General features: G+C 39.6%; 1 protein-coding gene across 12 annotated transcripts in view; it reads right to left on the bottom strand.

Annotated features, from left to right (window-relative positions):
* Positions 1-23759, bottom strand: part of PEX5L (peroxisomal biogenesis factor 5 like) — a 314349-nt gene that overhangs the window by 44886 nt on the left and 245704 nt on the right. For all 12 annotated transcript variants that reach the window (XM_027540357.1, XM_027540356.1, XM_027540363.1 and 9 more), the window contains 3 exons: positions 5831-5947; positions 3478-3621; positions 160-230 (listed from right to left, as the gene is read on the bottom strand). In XM_027540357.1, coding sequence (XP_027396158.1) covers positions 160-230; positions 3478-3621; positions 5831-5947 — 332 coding nt within the window. The remainder of the gene's footprint in view (positions 1-159; positions 231-3477; positions 3622-5830; positions 5948-23759) is intronic.

The raw sequence follows: 23759 nt of genomic DNA, 5'->3' as shown, positions 1-23759 counted from the left end.
CATTTTTTCTTCATACATTGTTTTCCAGAGCTAAATGTAAATAATATCTGGTGGAATTCTGTATAGTGTACTTAAGGGTCAAAAGACAAATCTGAAACAGCAAGAAGTCCTTTAACAAGTGTCCACCTGGCCCGTAATTTTGTGCCTAGTTTTATCTACCTCTGGAGGGCGACAATAGCTGCTTGTTCATTTTCATTCTCTGCCTGGGTTATCCCGAGGAACTGCCATGCCTACAAAAAAATAAAAAAACAATGACTGATGTCAACGTTGCAAGAGGAAGCAGAGTCAATCATGTACTTTAGCTGGTTTGTTTACATGTGACAATTCCCTCTCTGCGGAGCACCCTGACTTGGATGTGGGTCTTGTAAAGGTAGAAACATTATAACATCACCTGCATTTCTTCATTCAAATTCTTTTGTGGCATCCAGGTCAAGAGTCGCTGTCATTAGTTACAAACTCTAAGTATTTATCCTCTCCTGTGGCCCATGGAAACCTCTTGAGTCTGTCTCTGAGGTTTCATGATATTAGGTATCTTAGAACCAAAAGATAAATTTATAAAAGTATGCATTTATCAAGAAAAGAGGTAGAAAAATAATTTAGAAATATAAGTAGTTGAAAGTTTACAATAAAGAATCTCAAGATGTACACAATAGAAGTAGTTTGCATAAATGAAAGTCAAGCAGTTACTATAAGAGGTAACAGGAAATTTAGGAACTAGGGGAAAAAACCTCTCCCTGGTCACACGTGTTCACCACAATACAATAGTTAAAAAGCATAAAACACATATAAAATGCAATACAATATACATATAATTTTATAGCTTACATTTACACTTTGTATTACATTGTTAATTCTTTTATGTTTTTATAAAATCCCCTTCAAAATCGATAATTTTGAATTTCCTTTGTTAAATGGATATCCCATTATTCCCACAACTAATCCCCTACTGCTCTCTGTTGTTTCTAGTCCTTTGCTAAAGTCAATAATGTAAAGAATATCTTCAAATAGATAATGTTTTTCACATCTGGAATGAAAGTTTTTAATATAAAAGATTTCCGCTTATATACTTTTAAGAAGAGTAATTCTCACACCATTACAAGCACAATGTACATCAACAAAACCTCTCATTACACACACTGTCCTCAGATTTGCCTGGGGTGTATCAGTTGTAGGGATTTAAAAAGGTTTGCATAACCCACCCCCACCTTTGAAAATCAATGCTATGAACATTTTAAAACAAAACTCTATCAAAACATATAGCGTCGTCTTGTGTGCATGCTGTCCAGTAAGTCGCTTCAGTCATGTCTGACTCTTTGTGACCCTATGGACTGTAGCCCGCCAGGCTGCTCTGTCCATGGGATTTCCCAGGCAAGAGTATTGGAGTGGGTTACCACACCCTCTTCTGGGATCTTCCTGACCCAGGATGAACCTGGGTCTCACATCTCCTGAATCAGCAGACAGGTTCTTTACCAGTAGCGCTACCTGGGAAGCCCAGTGTCATCTTAAAGTGCTGAGAAAATTGTATCAGTTTTTTCCCTCATGGGTTATTATTACACATATGATACAAATTCATAAAAAAGTACTGAGTATTTCTCTCCCAGAATACTGGGGACTCTCTTACATCTTTAAATATATTCAGAGCAGCTTCTATTTTGATTTCACCTTTCATACATCTTAGGATGCTTCTTAAGACTGATGAAACAATCTTTTTCTGGGGGCATCTTCCTAGCCTTTGGGTGCAGTAGCATTTTCACCATTCACAGACCATCAGTTATCTTAGCCTTGGGATCTCCATTGATTCAGAAGTCCTGGTCCTTATCTAGGATCCATTAGTTACCAAGTGTGCTGGTAACCATTAATTACCCAGGGCTGCTGTGACAAATGACATATTATGTATGAAAACACACAGCATTTAGAAATGTATGAGGGCATTATTTTGTTGAAGGGGTTGTAGTTTCTTATTAATGCAATGATTTTCTTTTCTAAATTGATTGATCTAAAAATTCCAATATTTTGATTCAGAATTTCAACTCTCAATTCAGTCTCATTTCACTGTAAACATTTTGAGTAACAAGATACTAGGGGCTTTAACTAGTAATTTATTTATTTGTTCTTTCTGTACAAACTCAGTACAACCAATAATAATGATGAGGACTAAATACTGACATGTCAGGCACTAAACTAAGCACTTTAATTTCTGTGAACTTACTTAATCCTCACAGTACCCAATGAGATAGTTATAATTGTGATGTCCATTTTACATGTGAGGGAACCGAACCTTAGAGGGTTTAAGCAGCTTGTCCCAGACCACATGGCTTGCTGTGCTGTGCTGGTGGTATAGTGGTGAGATAGCTGCCTTCCAGATCACATGACTCATGGCTAATAAGTGATAGAGCAGGAATTTGAACCACATGGTTAGGTAGCAGATCCCAGAGGCTTAACCACTATTCTCTACTGCCTTCTCAGCACTGTATACAAATTTCTGCAGTTCCTCTGGGAATATCCCCATATAAGATGTTTTCTGAAAATTATAAACTAAGAAGGAAGCCTTTATACCTGCCAGTATCTTATTACAGGCCTTGGCAAGTGGGAGACTTAGTGAACCAAGATAAAGCTGCAGAAGCCTCTTCGGTGGTTTCCCAGTCTCCATGTCCAACAACCTTTCATGTTTCATAGAAAGGGGCTTGTCTCACATGCAAATCTGATCATGTCCCTCTCCCACAGTGGTTCCCCATGGCTTTCAACATGAAGTTCAACTCCTGGCTACTTCTTTGTGCCTCCTCTCTTGCCCCTGTCTCCTCCTCTCTTACCATGGATCCAGTGTTTCCTGTCTCTCTGCCACCCATGAACCATTCCCTCTACGCAACAGCTGGACCTTCTTACAGTTTTTAATTCTCTCTCCTTCAAAACTCAGCTTTGGACTCACTTGAAGGGCAAGGCTGGGTCATAACCCTTGCTTTCTGCTCTCCTAGCATCCTGCGCATACTCTGACACCACATTTATTACACTGCACTGATTGATTTACTTGTCTTGCAGATAGATCACAAATCTGTCCTTTCAACTGGCCCATTTTTTTCCCAGCTGTTCAATCCTTTAGCCCATGCCTGGCACAATTCTTGGGACATAATACATGCTGAATAAATGCTAAGTGAGTAAATCAAGGGTGGGATATGGTGTGGCTCTAGGCCCAGATGAAACCATGCTCTGCCCCATGAAAACTACTGCTGAGCCTCCAGGTTGGCAGTTTTGGTTTTTCATTTCTTGTCCCCACCTTTTATTTTTGGGCACTGTCGACACTGCAGAGATGGTTAGATGGTTTTTGTAACTTACAAACGAGTATCAGACTTAGCGAGGTTAACTCCTTTGGGAAACTTTACTTGATGGAAATGCCACCTAGTAGAGCTCTCTGTTACCCTCTGTCCCTTGTTGGCACATGAAGACCCTTTGTGAGCCTGGCAGGATGAAGGGAAATGATACCTCTGCATCTCCAGGGTCCTGAAGAATTGCTGCCTCCATGAACAGGATGGTGACTGGCAGGTCCCCTTCCTTCAGCCTTTTTAAGCCTTCTTCAAATGCTCCAGGCCAGTCTTTGAAGGGGTTTTCAGTATGAAAGTAATAACCCTATAACACAGAGAGGGGCCAACACAGATCCATTGATTTAACTCTTCATTGTTACATTCAATCAGTTCTTTCTGAATTTGAATTTAAGTAATTTTATTTATGTAATTAATTTCAATGAAGTTTAAATTGCTATTTTTTCCCTTATTGTGACTGTAGTACATTTTCATGGTGTAAATGTTAGATATTATTTTGTTACTGAATAATATAAAAAGAAACAAAAAAATACCTGTAATGTTGCAACCTAAATATGATCACTGGTAATATTTTGGAGTTTGTTTTCCTTCTGATAATTCTTTTGTTCTTTTTGTTTCCGTCATTTACCCACAAGATTTTAAAAATATTGACTTTTAGGACAAACTTTTGCGGAATGCTGCCATGCACTCTCTTGAAATGTTAATACCACATACTGTACATCTGTTTATATACAGTGGCCCTTTGGAGGGCTATGAACTATTGTAACATCTAGGATATTTTTTCACCTTCTACTTACCAAACCAGTTTTTATCCCATTGTGGGGCTGTATCTCTCCATTGAGAATGCATGTTTAAAAGTTATAGATTTTCTTTTGTTGCAAAAATTTAAATAATACAGATTATACAAATAATCTTCTAGTATTTTCTATGAGTATATAAGTTAAACAAGTCCATGCTATAAAAGCAAGGTTGTAGCTTAAGCCCCATTTAATTTTAGTTATTAAAATTATTTATATTATGCTAAAAATTAATTAATCCTCTTGATGGTCACTCAGGTTAGTTTCAATTTTTATTGTTGTTATCATAAATAAAGCTATGGTGAAAGTCTTATGCTCAAGTCTTTGACTGATAATATGATTATTATCTTTGGATAGACTTCTAGAAGGATTTATTATGCTAAAGGCCACGAACTATTTTGAGTCCTTGATATATGAGGCAGAATTGATTTTGAGAAAGTATGCCATGATAAACTCTCATCAGAAGTATCAGAGATATTATTTGTTGCAACCTTAGTAGCAGAGGCTATCATAAAAACCAATTTGATAGACAGAAACAAGCTAGTCTGTTGATGATGCTACTAAGGTTTTTAAATACATCAAATGGAGACCTTCGTTCTCCCCAGGTGTTTAGAAAGACAAAACTCTTTGTCAGAATCCATAGGGTATTACCAGCTTATATAGTGGTGTTGGGGTGTGGGACCCTGGGAGGGGGAGCTCAGGTGCATGGGTTATAGCCCAGAGACTGATGTTGTACATTGGTGTTCTCTCTTCTCACTTACTTTCAATTTCTTTGTGGAAAATTAATGATTTTAATGAGATGGTTGATCTGATTTTATGAGACTGCTTTGCCTACTGTGGTACAGAGAATAGGAAGGAGTAAGACATCTTAATGATTATGTAGATTGTTAATCCCCTAAAATCAGAGACTATTCATCTCAGTCCCCAGTATCTAGGGCTGAGTAAACAGTAAAATTTGTTGGGTGGAACCAAATATCATGGAAGTTATTCAGAATTGAATAAAACTGAAAATTCCTCTACCAGAAAGAACCATAACATTAACATCTCTCTCTATATTTCCCCTGTGTAAGAAAATTCTATCTTTCCATCTCTTTCTGTCTTTCAAGTCACTTAAACTGATTTCTTAGTGTTTTCTTTTTTTCCAGGCATTTTAAAAAGCATAAATCCTAGAGCAACTGGGGCTTCACGGGGGAATTTAGCTGGCTGTGGACTGTACTCACACGTATTCTGGGGCTCGAGGAATCCCCCTGGTACTTGACCCAGCTGTGTGAAGTGTGTCTTTTCCACTGAATTCTTTGCTAGCAGCATAAAGACTACCCGTGAAATAAAGCCTGAAGCCCCCCTGTTCAACCTCCCACCCATTAATATCACTTTTGTCAGCTTATCGACATGGTTTGAGCATTGTGGGATTAGCCCAGCTCTTGTTCTAACTAACCCTCAATGTTAGTTCAGTGACTGGCCAAGCTCTGGTTGGCTGCCAAACTGTCTTAACACTGATAAAAAAAATAAGGGTGTTCCATTCCACATTTGCTGCCTTCACACATTGCATGATTACACTGTTTCCATCTACCAGAATTTCTTCCAGGTCAGATTGATATTAAACAGTCAATTTAATTTTGGATTTTTTCCCCCACAAAATAGTTATCAACTAATTTATAAAAATGTGATCCAAAGAGGATGAGAAAACTGGTCAACATTTGAAAAATGAGAAATGGTCACCTTCTCACTGGCTGAGATTGTAACCTGGTTCTGGGCTTCCTGGTTCTCCGATATCCAGTTCCTCCGGGCCATTTCTTCCCATTCTGCTTGCATCTTATCCCAAAACTCTGTATCTGACTAGAAGACAGGAGAAATGAAGATAGATGGATTTAAGAACACGCTATATCATTTGGTTTATTTCCAAGAGATAGTTTTTCTCACAGATAAAATGACTTCTGGGGAGGAATAAAGTGTTCAAATTGGCCACATCCAATGACACTCATGGTTGAAGAGCTTCTGGAGGGCACTCAGCACTCAAGGTGTCAAAGAGTAGTAGCTGTGATTTTTCTCTGGGAGAAACATAGTTACCACCTGAAGAACCAGGATCATATAAAACCAAATTCAGCTAAAAATCCATTATTTGAATAGTTTTAAGTGTGGGTACCTGACACACATTTTGGGAAGGGCAGCCTCTCCTAGAGTTGCTGCTAGGCAATGAGATTGGAATGCAGAAGTAGGAAGTCAAGAGATACCTGGAGTAACAGGCAAGTTTGGCCTTGGAGAACAAAATGAAGCAAGGCAAAGGCTAACAGAGTTTTGCCAAGAGAATGTGCTAGTCATAGGAAATTCTCTTCCAAGAACAAGAGAGACAACTCTCATGACCATCACTAATGGTCAGTACTGAAATCAGACTGATTATATTCTTTGCAGCCAAAGATGGAGAAGCTCGATACAGTCAGCAAAAATAAGCCACCTGACTGTGGCTCAGGTGATGAGCTCCTTATTATAAAATTCAGACTTAAGCTGAAGCAAGTAGGGAAAACCACGAGGCCCATTCAGGTATGACCTAATTAAATCCCTTATGATTCTACAGTGGAAGGGACAAATAGATTCAAGGGATTAGATCTGATACAGTGCCTGAAGAACTATGGACAGAGGTTTGTCACACTGTATGGCAGGCGGTGAGCAAAACCATCCTCAAGAAAAAGAAATGCAAGAAGGCAAAATGGTTGTGTGAGGAAGTTTTACAAATACCTGAGAAAAGAAGAGAAGTGAAACGCAAAGGAGAAAGGGAAAAATATACCCAACTGATTGCAGAGTTCCAGAGAATAGCAAGGAAAGATAAGAAAGCCTTTCTAAGTGAGCAATGCAAATAAGTAGAGGAAAACAATAGAATGGGAAAGATTAGAGATCTCTTCAAGAAGATTAGACATACTAAGGGAACATTTCATGGAAAGATGGGCACAATAAAGGATAGAAAAAGTAAGGACCTAACAGAAGCAGACAATATTAGGAAGAACTGGCAAGAATACACAGAACTATACAAAAAAGGTCTTAATGACCCGGACAATCATGACAGTGTGGCTATTCACCTAGAGCCAGATATCCTGAAGTGTGAAGTCAAGTGGGCCTTAGGAAGCATCACTACAAACAAAGCTAGTGGAGGTGATAGAATTTCAGCTCAGCTATTTCAAATTCAAAACTTAAAAGATGATGCTGTTAAAGTGCTGCACTCAATATGCCAGCTAATTTGGAAAACTCAGCAGTGGCCACAGGACTGGAAAAGGTCAGCTTTCATTCCAATCCCAAAGAAGGACAATGCCAAAGAATGTTCAAACTACCATACAATTTTGCTCATTTCACATGCTAGCTTAAAAGTCCTTCAAGCTAGTTTAAAAATCCTTCAAGCTAGGCTTCAGCAGTGGATGAACCAAGAATTTCAGATGTACAAGCTGAGTTTTGAAGACGCAGAAGAGCCAGAGATAAATTGCCAACACCTGTTGGATCATAGGAAAAAGCAAGAGAATTCCAGAAAAACATCAAATTCTGCTTCACTGACTATACTAAACCCTTAGTGTGGATCACAACAAACTGGAAAATTAAAGAGATGGGACTACCAGATCACCTTACCTACCTCCTGAGAAACCCATAAGCAGGTCAAGAAGCAACAATTAGAACTGGACATGGAATACCGGACTGGTTCAAAATTGGGAAAGGAGTAAGTCAAAGCTGTATATTGTCAGTCTGCTTATTTAAATTCTATGCAGAGTGCATCATGCGAAATGCCAGTCTGGATGAACCACAAGCTGGAATCAAGACTAGTAGGAGAAATATCAATAACCTCAGATATGCAGATGATACCACATTAGTGGCAGAAAGTAAAGAAGAACTAAAGAACCTCTTGATGAAGGTGAAAGAGGAGGGTGAAAAAGCTGGCTTAAAACTCAACATTCAAAAAACGAAGATCATGGCATCAAGTCCCATCACTTCATGGCAAATAAATGGGGAAACAATGGAAACAGTGACAGACTTTATTTTCTTGAGCTCCAAAATCACTGCAGATGGTGACTGCAGCCATGAAATTAAAAGATGCTTGCTCCTTGGAAGAAAAGCGATGACAAACCTAGACACTGTATTAAAAAACAGAGACATCACTCTGCTGACAAAGGTCCGTATAGTTGAAGCTATCGTTTTTCCAGAAGTCACGTATGGATGTGAGAGTTGGACCATAAACAAGGCTGAGTGCCGAAGAATGAATGCTTTTGAACTGTGCTGTTGGAGAAGACTCTAGAGAGTCCCTTGGACTGCAAGGAGATCAAACCAGTCAATCCTAAAGAGAATCAACCCTGAATATTCCTTGGAAAAACTGTTGCTGAAGCTCTAATACTTTGGCCAGCCTATTCGGTCAGCCAACTCATTGGAAAAGACCCTGATGCTGGGAAAGACCGAGGGCAAGAGAAGAGGGCAACAGAGGATGAGATGGTTTTATGGCATCATCGACTCAATGGGCATGAGTTTGAGCAAACTCCAGGAGATAGTGAAGGACAGGCAAGCCTGGCATTCTGTAGTCCATGAGTCACAAGTCAGACGGGACTGAGTCACTGAACAATAACAATGAAGAATTAGAGTAGCTCCTTTAGGACTGGCTGGGCAGTGGCTTGGGAAGCAGCCGGCCATAGGCACAGAAAGCAACACTGGTTTATCCTACTCTGTGCCAAGCTCTGTGCTAGGAGAAAACTCAGCCTAGAGGGTTATGGTCAGAAAGCTAGGATTACACAGGTTCTGAACCACAGTCTGGTTTCTAGGCCTGTACTCATCACATTATGGCAAAGGTGTCCTCCTGGTGCTAAAGAATGAAGGAGACTAGCTTTGGGTGTAAACTCGACTGAATCTTCAAGGCCTTCTACAGCAGGATGATTTTTCAAAAAATAACACTGTGTTTTCCTCTTTATAACTTTCCTTTATGTGTTCCCAAGGGGAAACCAGGCCATTTGCTCTCCCTTACTTCAGGGGACTGAAGCAGACATTTTCTGCAAGATCTGTCCCTGGTTGGCTTCTATTTTACTAAGCCTGAAGAGAGTACTTGAGGTGTTCTGGAGGGAGGAAAAGGGGACAAATATCTTAAAGACCTTAAGAGAGGAGGGGAGATTTCCAGGGACAGGAAAAGAGAAGGAAGGTGGTGGGTTCTGAGATAAGTGGGAAATGATGCTTAGCTTTTAAGGATTTCCCTGACAAACTGGCCTGACCTCCAAGAGAATGAGACAGGGTGTGCTAGGAACTCAGATCCCCACATGACAGAGAAAGAAATACAAACTGGACTTGGATCAACCCTTTGGGGCTTGATTGGCTGTTAGCAGTTAGCATGATAGACAGGAAGGTGGAGACTCTGTCCTTGTTTTTTGGCACCACATAAGCATTCCATGTTTGGTGACTGAGACTAAGTGACCTGATTGGAAACCACTATTTTCCTTAAAGAAAACAGTGAAATGGGTACTGCTTGAACATCAGAGTTTGGAACTGAGGTCCAATTTTTCTGCAAATCTCAGTTTCTATGATTCTAAACCTGTGACTTGCTGACATCCCATCAAAGGTTGCTCTTCATCTTTTAATCCTCCCAGTCTCACCCTCTACTCCACCCTCATTCCTGGGTAGTGGTTGTTCAGGGGTGAGACCTCGTCTTCAAAGTTGCTCTAAATGATAATTCAAAGCGTATTTCTTCTGAATATAAACATGCAGGGAAAAAGGGCCAGCCCAGTGTGATTAATCCCAGGCTACTAAGTAAACAGCATTTCTTCTTTACTATGTCCAGAATACTCATTTCTACCACAGATATGGGTTCTGTCCCAACAGTAGAGGCTTTCCCCTCAACAAAGGCTCAGGACAGCAGGCATCTTGGTAATGCATATCTGATATGCTAGAAGTCCACGGAATGGCCACCAGTTATTCAGGTTAAGGTTAGGAATAAAATTCAAAATGGCTCTTTCAATGAGCCTTTCTGGTAGAACACCAAATTGTGCAAACAGAATGATCTCAGTTATATAACAGCTAGATAAAAGACTAGAAGGAAATATCCTGCCATGTTAAAAGTAATCTGTCTTTCATACAGATGGCCAATAAACACATGAAAAATGCGCACCATCACCCATTATTAGAGAAATGCAAATCAAAATTACAATGAGGTATCACCTCACATTGGTCAGAATGACCATCAGCAAAAAAAATACCTACAAACAATAATACATGCTGGAGACGGTATGGAGAAAAGGGAACCCTCTTGCACTGTTGATGGGAATGTAGATTGGTACAGCCACTATGGAGAACAGTATGGAGATTCCTTAAAAAACTAGGAATAAAACTACCAATGCATGCATGCTAAGTCACTTCAGTCATGTCCAGTTCTGTGTGACCTTATGGACTGTAGCCCGCCAGGCTCTTCTGTCCATGGGATTCTCCAGGCAAGAATACTGGAGTGGGTTGCCATGCCCTTCTCCAGGGGATCTTCCTGACCCAGGGATCAAACCTGGTCTCCTGCATTGCAGGCAGATTCTTTACCATCTGAGCCACCAGGGAAGCCCCCCAAAATACCAAATGACCCAGCAGTTCCATTACTGGGCATATACCATGAGAAAATCACAATTCAAAATGACATATGTATCCCAATGTTCACTGCAGCACTATTTACAATAGCCAGGAAATGGAAGCAACCTAGATGTCTATCAACAGATGAATGGATAAAGAAGTTGTGATATTTTATACACACATACACACACACAATGGAATATTACTCAGCCATAAAAAGGAACAAATTTGAGTCAGTTCTAGTGAGGTGGATGAACCTAGAGCCTGTTACACAGAATGAAGTCAGGAAAACACATTTTGTATATCAATGCATATATACAGAATTTAGAAAAATGGTACTGAGGGACCTATCTGTGGGGCAGGAATAGAGATGCAGACATCGAGAACAGACTGGTAGACACAACAGGGGAAGGAGATGGTGGGACAAACTGAGAGAATAGCATTGTAACATATACATTACCACATGTGAAATAGATGGCTAGTGGGAAGTTGCTGTATAACACAGGAAGCTCAAGCTGGTGCTCTATGACAACCCAGAGGGGTAGGATGGAGCAGGGAGTAGGGGGGAGGTGACATATGTATACTTATGACTGATTCACTCTGTTGTATGGCAGAAACCAACACAACATCGTAAAGTGATTATCCTCCAATTAAAAATTAAAAAAAAAAAAAAAAGAGTAAACTGTTTTTGAGTGAAGGGCTGATGGGTGATGTTTTCCCTGCTTCTTTATGCTCTTTGTACTTCCTGAATTTTCTATGAGTATGCATTGCTTTTATAATTTAAAAAAGGTTAAAAAATGATAAAAATTATCTTTCCTTTTTAAAATACCATGAAACCTGCACTGAAGGTTTCATTTTCAACTGAAGGGACTCATTTTCTTGAATAGGCTTTTAAAGATGCAGGTTCAGCTTGTCTGAATAGAAACAAACAGAAATCTATCAAGTGAATTTTATAATGTTTACTGACTCTCCCGAGCCCCCTGATGGGTGGTGTGAAGTGCCAATGACTTCAAGTATTTTCTAAGGCAGTTAAGTTCCCCTAGTGAGACTCCTTGGCATCTAAAGCTATTAAAAGTCTTTTGAATGAAAGAATGAGGAAGATTTTGTAAGGTGTACTTCTAAATTACAAAAGTCACCTTTCCTGCAGTTTCAAATTAGAGCAGTAGATGCATAAAATTGCTGTGGAAAGAGAACCTCAGTTGAGGTGGGGCTGTCAGGACCTAATTTAATGAGGTACACCAGGACTGACTGTTACCACTTAGAATAAGTTCTGCTGACTAATTAAAGTGCACCACACAGTTTCATTTAATTACAGAAGACTACTTTTAGCACAATCAATTTTCATCCAGTCTCAGAATCCAGACTTCATTCTGGTAACTGCAATTAACACTGCCTCTTTTTTTCATTCCTAATCAATTTCAGAGAAACCTCAAACACGTTTGAATTTTAAATATTTTAGACATGACTGAGGGGATTTTATGTATTGATGATTTTGTCAGCTGTTCTGGGATGCTGGTAGATTACTTTTTATACGCTACAGGTAATAAATTATATGCTCACACCAGAAACAAGCTATTGTTAGCAATCCATTTTCATTTTAAAAATAGTTTTCTGATGATAACAATGGTATTTTACTACAAACTTGGGATATGCAGTATGGTGGTTAGAAACAAATTCTGGCTCTATAGCTGACCTTCTACAGTTCAGTTCAGTTCAGTCGCTCAGTCATGTCCGACTCTTTGTGATCCCATGAATCATAGCACGCCAGGCCTCCCTGTCCATCACCAACTCCCGGAGTTCACTCAGACTCACGTCCATCGAGTCAGTGATGCCATCCAGCCATCTCATCCTCTGTCATCCCCTTCTCCTCCTGTCCCCAATCCCTCCCAGCATCAGAGTCTTTTCCAATGAGTCAACTCTTTGCATGAGGTGGCCAAAGTCCTGGAGTTTCAGCTTTAGCATCATTCCTTCCAAAGAAATCCCAGGGCTGATCTCCTTCAGAATGGACTGGTTGGATCTCCTTGCAGTCCAAGGGACTCTCAAGAGTCTTCTCCAACACCACAGTTCTACAAGTCCCGTAATATCTCCAGATCTCATTTTCCTTATCCTTAAAATGAATATAGACTAGTGGTCTTGGTTAGTCACTATAAGGACCAAATGAGAAAGTGTATCTGTGGCATAAAGCACATGGTAAATGTTCAGTAAAAGTAGGTGTGCTTACAAGTGCTTTTGTACCTTTGAGAAAAATATAAAGAATGAAACAAAAATCACCCACAACCTCAAAGTTCAAATGCACTTCTGTGAGTATGCTGGTGTTTAATTTCTGTATATACATATTCTCTCTTAGATGCTTTTCCTCTCTATTTAAGTCTTGCTTTTCTACCCAATTATTCAAAAATAAGAGCAAGGTTAAGAAGACTATTGCAAAAATGGACTGTTACATAGCAATTAAAATAGTACTTATGAAGAATTTATTACAACATGGGATAGGCCTTGAGTTATAATGTTCCTTGTTGTATAGTATGGTCACAATGATAGAAAACAGCAAGTAATGTGTGAGGGGAAAAGAAAAATAAGGCTAGAGAAATGTACCTACAGTTCATGGGTTGGGATTATGAGGAATTTGCCCCAAAACCTTTCCTTGCACTTTTTAGCATTTACCATATCTTCTATTGCTAGCATGTGTTATTTTAGTGAAAAAGTAAGATTTTCTTAAAACAGCTTCCATCCAACCTAGGTGTCCATGGAGAGATGAGTGGATAAAGAAGTTGTGGTACATATATACAATGGGATATTACTCAGCCATAAAAAGGAATGAATTTGAGTAGGTTGAACAGAGACAGATGAACCTAGAGCCTGTTATACAGAGTGAAGCAAGTCAGAAAAAAACATATATCATATATTAACGCATATATATGGAATCTTGAAAAATGGTACTGACGAACCTATTTGCAGGGCAGGACTAGAAACAAAAACATACAGAATGGACTTGTGGACACAGCAAGGGGAAGAAGAGGGTGGGACGAACTGGGAGATTAGCACTGAAATACATACATCACCATGTGTAAAATAGATAGTGGGAACTTGTATAACACCGGGAGCTCACCCTGATGCTCTAGATGGAGAGGGGTTGGATGAGGGTGTGAAAGGGAGGCTCAAGAGGGAGAGGATATATGTATACTTAAGGCTGATTCACATTGTTATATGGCAGAAACCAACACAGCATTGTAAAGCAATTATCCTCCAGTTAAAAAAATTTGTATAAAAAATTAACTCAACTCAATAGCAAAAACCAAATAATCAATTAAAAAATAGGCAGAGAATCTGAACAGATATTTTTTTCAGAGAATACATACAGATGGCTAATGTGGAAAGGTGCTCAGCATCACTTATTCAGTGAAATGAAAAATCAAAAACACACTTGTCAGAATGGCTATTATCAAAAGGCAAGAAATAACAAGTGCTGGTGAGGATGTGGGGAAGAGGAAACTATTGGAAATGTAAATTGATGCATCCACTATAAAACTGTATGAAATTTCCTTAAAAAAATTAAAAATAGAACCATTCTGTGCTGTGCTTAGTCATGTCCGACTCTTTGCGACCCCATGGACTGTAGCTTCCCAGGCTCCTCTGTCCATGGGGATTCTCCAGGCAAGAATACTCAAGTGGGTTGCCACAGCCTCCTCCAGGGGATCTTCCTGACTCAGGAATCGAACCAGGGTCTTCTGCATTGCAGGTAGATTCTTTACCAGATGAGCTACCAGGGAAGCCCAGAACTATTCTATAATTCAGAAATTTCATATCTGGGTATTTGTCTAAAGGAAATGAAAACACTAACTTGAAAAGATATGTGTACCCCTGTGTTCACTGCAGCACTATTTAGAATAGTTAAGATATGCATACAATTTGTGTCCAAACAGATGAATGAATAAAGACGTTCTGGTGTAAACAAACAAACCCCCAAACTTCCATCTTTTCAGTTTCAATTCCTCCGTGATGTTTTCCCCCAAAACCCTACACTAGAGCAATCTCTTACCTCACTGAATTCCAATAAGAATATTCTGGATCAGTGGTTTGGAAAAAGAGAGCTGTGTGCTAGAAGCTGCCATTATCCTTGTGAACTTGAGAAGTCATTTATACTTATCTGTACATTATCTTTTGTCATTTGTAAAGTGAGAAGACTGGGTTCATTCTAAAATAACTCAGGTTTCTTTGTCTGTACAGACTGACTCAGAAGAATAAGGGGGGAGGGAGATCTTAGTCCAGAATCATCATTATTATTATTTTTTGGAAGGGGGCTTCTAGTCTGTTCACTGATCTCCAAAAACTGTACTTTAAAATATTTCTCTAAAAATATACTTGACATTTTCTTTTCACTTTTTTATTATAAAACTAGCAAACAAAAATTCCTAAGAACCATGATAAAATTAAATAGTAATTAAAATATAAAGAATAAGGAAATAAGCAATTTAACTTAGAACCAGGGAATTTTAAGGGATAGCAGCATATTATCAGCTCTCATTCACCAGTCTATTTTGGTCATTCTCGAGTTGAAATAGAGTAACTTTCCACTTTGCAGTCAAACACAATTGTTGATTATAAAGATCCTGGGGTTGTGTCATGAAGGAATTGATTGAGGTGAGATTATGTGTCAATTCTGCCTGTTAGGAGTCTGACTCTTTTTTTGCCTCTTTAGAAATTGATTAACTGTCACTGGATCAAAACTTAAAAGAACCATCAATCAAACATCTCATTCTGCATATACAAAAGAAAAGAAAGTATCCCTTGTAAGGAAGAGAAAGAAAATCACTGTGCAAGTTTGGATAAAGTATTTGCCATGATAAATTTTCATTGAAGTGAAATTGTGTACAGATGAGCTAGGGACCTCATTGTCCTGGATCTCATAGCCCAGGCTGGCGAAGAGTTGCTGAAATGTCCCCACTCACATCACTTGTTGACTTACAGGTAATATTAGTTGAAGATTCCGTATGGCTGCCCAAAGAACATATTCAGCCTGAGGCTGCAATTAAAGAGTGCAGCACAGGTGAATTCTAGCAAACATTTAGAGAAGAACAAACGCCTATCCTTCTGAAACTTCAAAAAAATTGCAGAGGAAGGAACACTTCCAAACTCACTTTATGAGGCCACCATCACCCTGATACCAAAACCAAATAAAGGTATCACAGAAAAAGGAAATTATAGGCCAATATCACTTATGAAAATAGATGCAAAAATCCTCAACAAAATTCCAGCAAACAGAATTCAACATCACACTAAAAAGATCACACACTATGATCAAGTCAAGTTTATTCCAGGGATGCAAGGATTCTTCAATACATACAAATCAATCAATGTGATACACCATATTAGCAAATTGAAAGATAAAACCATCTGATAATCTCAATAGATGCAAAGAAAGCTTTTGATAAAATTCAGCACCCATTTATGGTAAAAACTCTTAAAAAAATGGGCACAGAAGGAACCTACCTTAACATAATAAAGGCCATAGACAACAAACCCACAGCAAACAATATTCTCAAAGGTGAGAAACTGAAAGCATTCCCTCTAAGATCAGGAACAAGTCAAGGTGCCCACTCTTGCCACTATCATTCAACATAGCTTTGGAAGTCCTAGTTATGGAAATCAGAGAACAAAAAGAAAGAAAAGAAATCCAGATTGGAAAGGAAGAAGTAAAACTCTATTTGCAGGTAACATGATACTGTACACAGAAAACCCTAAGGACACCATCAGAAAACTACAAGAACTAATCAGGGAATTTAGTAAAGTCACAGGATACAAAATCAGTACACAGAAATCACTTGCATTCCTATATACTAACAATGAAAAATCAGAAAGAGAAATTAAGGAATCAGTCCCATTTACCATTGCAACAAAAAGAATAAAATGCCTATGAATAAATCTACCTAAGGAGACAAAAGAGCTGTATACAGAAACTACAAGACACTGATGAAAGAAATCAAAGATGACATAAACAAATGGAGAGATGTCCATGCTCCTGGGTTGGAAGAATTAACATTGTGAAAATGACTATACTATCAAATGCAATCTACAGTTTCAATACAATCCTTATCAAGTTACCGATGGCATTTTTCACAGAACTAGAACAAAAAATTTCACAATTTTGGAAACACAAAAGACCTTGAATAGCCAACGCAATCTTGATAAAGAAGAATGGAGCTGGAGGAATCAACTTACCTGATTTTGGACTATACTACAAAGCTACAGTCATCAAGACAGTATGATACTGGCCAAAAGCAGAAATATAGACCAGTGGAACAAAATAGAAAGCCCAGAGATAAACCCATGATTCTATGGGCAAGTTATCTTTGAAAAAGGAGGCAAGAATATACAATGGGAAAAAGACAGTCTTTTCAATAATGGCCCTGGGAGAACTGGAAAACTACGTGTAAAAGAATGAAATTAGAACACTTCCTAATACCATACACAAAGATAAACTCAAAATGGCTTAAAGACCTAAATGTAAGATTGGAAACATAAAACTCTCAGAAGAAAATGTAGGCAGAACACAGTATGACATAAATCATAACAAGATCCTCTATGACCCACCTCCTAGAATAATGGAAATAAAAATAAACAAGTGGGACCTACTTAAACTTAAAAGCTTTAGCACAGCAAAGGAAACTATAAACAAGGTGAAAAGACAGCCCTCAGAATGGGACAAAATAATAGCAAATAAAACCACTGCTGCTGCTGCTGCTGCTGCTGTCACTTCAATCGTGTCCGACTCTGTGCGACCCTGGACATGGCAGCCCACCAGGCTCCCCCGTCACTGGGATTCTCCAGGCAAGAACACTGGAGTGGGTTGCCATTTCCTTCTCCAATGCATGAAAGTGAAAGTGAAGTCGCTCAGTTGTGTCCGACCCTCAGCGACCCCATGGACTGCAGCCGACCAGGCTCCTCCGTCCATGGGATTTTCCAGGCAACAGTACTGGAGTGGGGTGCCATTGCCTTCTCTGATAAAACCACTGGCAAAGGATTAATTTCCAAAATATATAAGCAACTCACACAACTCAATACCAGAAAAACAAACAACTCAATCAAAAAGTGGGAAAAAAATCTTTGGGGAAAGATTGAGGGCAGGAGGAGAAGGGGTGAGAGGATGAGATGGTTGGATGGCATCACCGACCCGATGGACATGGGTCATGTGGACTCTGGGAGTTGGTTATGGACAGGGAGGCCTGGCGTGCTGCGGTTCATGGGGTCGAAAAGTTTCAGACACGACTGAGCAACTGAACTGAACAATCCAGCAGTACCACTTCTAGGCATATACCCTGCGGAAACCAAAACTGAAAAAGACACACGTATCCCAATGTTGCAACACTGTTTACAATAGCTAGGACATAGAAGCATCCTAGATGTCCACTGACGGATGAATGGATAAAGAAGCTATGGTACATTTACATAATGGAATACTACTCAGCCATAAGAAGGAATGCATTTGAGTCAGTTCTAATGAAGTGGATGAACCCAGAGCCTATTATACAGAGTAAAATTAATCAGAAAGAGAAATATTGTATATTAATGCATATATATGGAATCTAGAAAGATAGTACTGATGAAGCTATTTGCAGGGCAGCAATGGAGATGCAGACTTAGAGAACAGACTTATGGATACGGGCAGGAGGAGGAAGGAGAGGGTGAGATGGAGAAAGTACCATGGAAGCATATATACTACCATGTGTAAGTGAAGTAGCTCAGTCGTGTCCGACTCTTTGCGACCCCGTGGACTGTAGCCTACCAGGCTCTTCCCTCCATGGGATTCTCCAGGCAAGAGTACTGGAGTGGGTTGCCATTTACAGATAGCAAATGGTAATCTGCTGTATGACTTAGAGAACACAAACTGGGGCTTTGTAACAACCTAGAAAGGGTGGGAAAGGTGGGAGGTGGGAGGTAGGTTCAAGAGGGAGGGGACATATGTACATCTATAGCGAATTCATGTTGATGTATGGCAGAAATCAAACCAATATTGTAAAGCAATTATCCTTCAATTACAAATAATTAAAAAAGATGTGCAGCACCCTGATCAAACATAGAATTTTTAAAAAATAAATTAAAAAAAATTTCAAATACAGTTGAATTACAATATTGTGTTAATTTCAGGTGCACAGCAAAATGATTCAGTACTACATACACACATACCTATTTTTTCAGATCCTTTTCTCTTGTAAGTTATTACAAACTATTGAGTAGAGTTGCCTGTGCTATACAGTAGGTCCTTGTTGATTATTTTACATACAGTAGTGTGTACATGTTAATCCCAAATTCCCAATTTATCCCTCCTGCTCTTTCCCCCTTTGGTAACTATCAGTTTGTTTTCTATGTCTGAGTCTGTTTCTGTTTTATATACAAGATCATTTTCATAATTTTTTAGATTCCACATATAAGTGATATCATGTGATATATGTCTTTTTCTGATGTACTTCACTCAGTATGATAATCTCAGGTCCAAGAGATAGGATAGAATTTTGTCTGGTCAAAGTTAGTTTGAGCTCTGGGTACAGCCTTTGGTGTCCCACATAGTGTGAGGGTCCTTGACAAAGTGGAGTCTCTTCAAGCAAGAGTGTTTGAGTGGGAGTGAGCCTGTTTACAAAGCAATTCACCTGTTTAAAGCAAGGCTCAGGGGATGCTGAGCACAGAATCTTGTTTTTGCAGATAGCAGAATTAGGGTGAATGAATGGCAGTTCCAAGGGGAAAGATTTTTATCAAACACATGAAGTTGCTTGAAAATGTGCTGCTGCTTCTTCAGAGGGATGGGTTCCCCAGCATTAGAAATTTTCAGACACAATGACCAATGTGAGGGGTGCTCTACACATGATTCACAGGTCAGTTTGACCTAATGAACCCTATGGTCTCTTACAAATCCTATGGTCTCTTGCAAGTCTTTGCTTGCAGTGTTATTAATGAATTGACTTCTGGAGTCAAACAAGAAGGTTCAAAATTAATAAAATCTCTATGAGATAAGAAACAGATCTGCCATGTATACACCTTTCTCAACCTAAACAGGATAGGGAAGGAAAACAGACACACTTTGGCATCAGGTAGAGGCAGGCAACCTATCTCACCTCTTTAACTCAGTTTCTTGGTCTATAAAATGTAAACGGTCTCTTAGATTGTGTGGATTAAGTGAAGCAATGTATGTAAAGTGCTTAGAATTTGTAACATATAAATACTATGGAATTGGCAATTAATGTTATTTTACACTTGTAAATGAAAACAAGTATTTCCCAGGGTAGAGAGGATGCTATCCCACAAATTGTAAAGTGTGTGGTTCAGAAGTGCTGGAAAACAAAAATGTTTGTACTAGCATTCAACAGAGATTTTCCAGTTGCCTCTGGGTTAGACATGCTTCCCTGTATAATGGAGTCGACCATCACTGCCAGTGTTGGCAGACACCTGGGCAGACAGCCTGAGGCTCTCACCAAGCTACATGCCAGCCTGTTAGCTGCAGAAACATGGGGATGAAAAATTGAAGAAGAACAGATATAGGAGGCTGGAAATAATGGAATAAAAGGCTTGAACAGGGTGTCAGAAGCAACCAAGAGCCATTTCTAACAGAAACTAAAGAGTTTCCTGTTCTTTGGTTTCTATTCTTTTTCACCTGGCAAGTGGCAAAGAGGAATGGAGCATTAAACACAATGAACAAAGCCTGTTGTCCAAATGGGCAAGGGTCATTTCTGAAAGGGCTTTTAGCTTATTCATTTGTAAATGAACGCCCTTGCAGAACCAGAATTTCACATGATTATATCTGTGTTTGTAGCTCCAGTGGTATTTGCATTCATAACAAAGAACTGCTCTTAAGGTGCCCTGAAATGAGATTTGGAGAGTAAGCCCAGGGTTTGTTGCTGCTTTGGGAGTAAGGTTTTGTGAGCCCAGTTTTTCAGAGGCTCCTGGCTGCTCTTTGGGCCACTAACAGCAGGCAACCACAGGGCTGCTCTACCGCAGGCTTTGGGAGATGCAGAGGGGCATGGGGTTTGAGTCTTGTTTCATGTTCCATGTGACAAGTCATGTGATGCAGGAAGGGGCAGGTGGATAGTACAGTGCAAGCCCTGACTGTTAGCTTTTCTTCCTGTAAAACAAGTGCCTGCCTTAAGCTTTGACTGCCAAGGTATCACTTCAAAGAGGCACCCACTTCAAGGATGGCACCCTCTTTAACGTTGGCTATCTCAAATAAACACATTGCTGGCTACAAGACTAGATAAAGAGCCAAGCTGTCCATGTCCACCCCTCCTCTCATACCTCCCAGAATCCTTTGTTTTAGAGTTCTTGGTTGATTTTGACAACTGACCATTTGGGAGGATTGTTTTTCCTCTCTTCCTGAGCTTTAAATCCCACTCTTACATTTTAAATTCGCCAAAAAAGAGGGAGCCCTCAAAACCTTAGGCCCCTACTCTCAGCCCCAATAAAAGGAGAACCCCAGGCCCATGCTTGTGTACTTTCTACTGGTGACTCAGCTGTGTACCCCAGGAGAGACATGTAATTTCTAGAACCTGTAAGTAATAAACCTTTATTTTTCTTGAAAAGTTTCCTGACGGTTATTGTTGAGAACATCTTGTAACCACAGTAAGAACTACAAGGGCCAGTCCAATGACAACACTGGTAATTTGATAGGCTGAGGCAGGCACAGAACAACAGTGAATTGCAAGCAATGAGACTCAGTTCCAAAGGGATTTCTTCTCCTTTAGCCATGTCTACAAGTGGGGAAAGTTACTGGGAAATTCCCTCCTAGCTTTATAAAGTAAGGTGTGAGAAATATTCACTAAACCCAAACTATATGTTTGTGCTTGCATCATAGTGATACTAAACAAAATACCTAGATGTGGATGTTATTCTCAAGCTCACTGTCCAATGATAAAATAAAAATAGTGGTAACTAATTCAAGAGAAGGTGAACAAATGCTGTAAAAAGAAACAAATTACTTGCTCAAAATCACATTATTATTGGTAAATAAAAGATCCAGAATTCGAAGTACTTTATTCTTTCTTTTTAGGGCAGACTGCATCTTCTAAAAATGGCTCCAGTGGTATATCTGGTTCCTCCCACACTCCATTAAGTGGTGGAGTCTGTTGCTCTGTCTTTGAACACTTGCCTTGACAAACAGAATGCAATGGAAGTGAACTGGTGTGACTTTCAAGGCTAGACCCTAATAGGCCATACAGCTTCTGCCTGTCTCCCTCTCTTTGCAGCCTCTCACCCTTGGAATCTAGCTGCCACGTTGGAAGCCCAGGCCTAAAAGGCCACCTATAGGTATCTTAGCCATCTACCACACTAAGATCTTGGGTGGCTAATAGTATAAGCCTTCTAACATGTGAGTGGGAATGCTTTCAGATGATTCCAACCCCTTGTCATTGCCACCAGCCTTCAAAACATGTAGTGGAACAAAGATGAGCCATCCTCTCTGAGTCCTTCCAAATACGGATTTTTGAGTAATATTAATATTGTTGTTTTAAGTCACATCTGAATTATATTAAATTCACCCATTCCAGTCCATTTTAGTTCAGTGATTACTAAAATGTCAATTTTCACTCTTACCATCTCCTGTTTGACCACTTCCAAATTACCTTGATTCATGGACCTAACAATCCAGGTTCCTATTCGGTATTCTTTACAGCATCGGACTTTACTCTCACCACCAGACACATCCACAACTGGGTGTTGTTTTCACTTTTTCTCAGCCTCTGCATTACTTCTGGAGCTGTTTCTCTGCTCTTCTCTATTAGTATGTTGGGCACCTACTGACCTGGGGAGTTTACCTTTCAGTGTCCTATCTCTTTGCCTTTTCATACTGTTCATGGGGTTCTCAAGGCAAGAATGCTGAAGTGGTTTTCCATCTATTACTGTGGGCAAGAATTCCCTAGAAGAAATGGAGTAGCCCTCATAGTCAACAAAAGAGTATGAAATGTAGTACTTGGGTGTAGATGGTGACTGCAGCCATGAAATTAAAAGACACTTGCTCCTTGGAAGAAAAGTTATGACCAACCTAGACAGCATATTAAAAAGCAGAGCCATTATTTTGCCAACAAAGGTCCATCTAGTGAAAGCTATGGTTTTTTCCAGTAGTCCTGTATGGATGTGAGTTGGACTATAAAGAAATCTGAGTGCTGAAGAATTGATGCTTTTGAACTGTGGTGTTGGAAAAGACTCTTGAGAGTCCCTTGGACTGCAAGGAGATCCAACCAGTCCATCCTGAAGGAAATTAGTCCTGAGTATTCATTGGTAGGACAGATGCTGAAGCTGAAACTCCAACACTATGGCCACATGATGTGAATAACTGACTCATTGGAAAAGACCCTGATGCTGGGAAAGACTGAAGGTGGGAAGAGAAGGACATGACAGAGGACGAGATGATTGGATGGCATCACTGACTCAATGGACATGAGTTTGAGTAAACTCTGGAAGTCGGCAATGGACAGGGAGGCCTGGCGTGCTGCAGTCCATGGGGCTGCAAAGAGTCAGACACAACTGAGCAACTGAACTGAACTGACTGACTGACTTGGGTGCAGTCTCAAATATGACAGAATGATCTGTGTTTGTTTCCAAGGCAAACCATACAATATCACAGTAATTCAAGTCTATGCCCCAATCACTAATGCCAAAGAAGCTGAAGTTGAACAGTTTTATGAAGACCTACAAGACCTTCTAGAACTAACACCCAAAAAAAGATGTCCTTTTCATTATAGGGAACTGGAATGCAAAAGTAGGAAGTCAAGAAACACCTGAAGTAACAGGCAAATTTGGCCTTGGAGTACAAAATGAAGCAGGGCGAAGGCTAACAGAGTTTTGCCATGAGAATGCACTGGTCAAAGAAAACATCCTCTTCCAACAACACGAAACGACTCTACACATGGACATCATCAGATCGTCAATACCAAAATCAGATTGATTATATTCTTTGCAGCCGAAGATGGAGAAGCTCTATACAGTCAGCAAAAAGAACAGGAGCTGACTGTGGCTCAGATTATGAACTCCTTATTGCCAAATTTAGACTTAAATTGAAGAAAGTAGGGAAAACCAGTAGGCCATTAGGTATGACCTAAATCAAATCCCTTAT

Source organism: Bos indicus x Bos taurus, chromosome 1, assembly GCF_003369695.1.
Source record: "Bos indicus x Bos taurus breed Angus x Brahman F1 hybrid chromosome 1, Bos_hybrid_MaternalHap_v2.0, whole genome shotgun sequence".
Classification (NCBI taxonomy): domain Eukaryota; kingdom Metazoa; phylum Chordata; class Mammalia; order Artiodactyla; family Bovidae; genus Bos; species Bos indicus x Bos taurus.
Note: the sequence above shows the minus strand (reverse complement) of the source record. Positions and strands in the feature narration are given on the sequence as shown.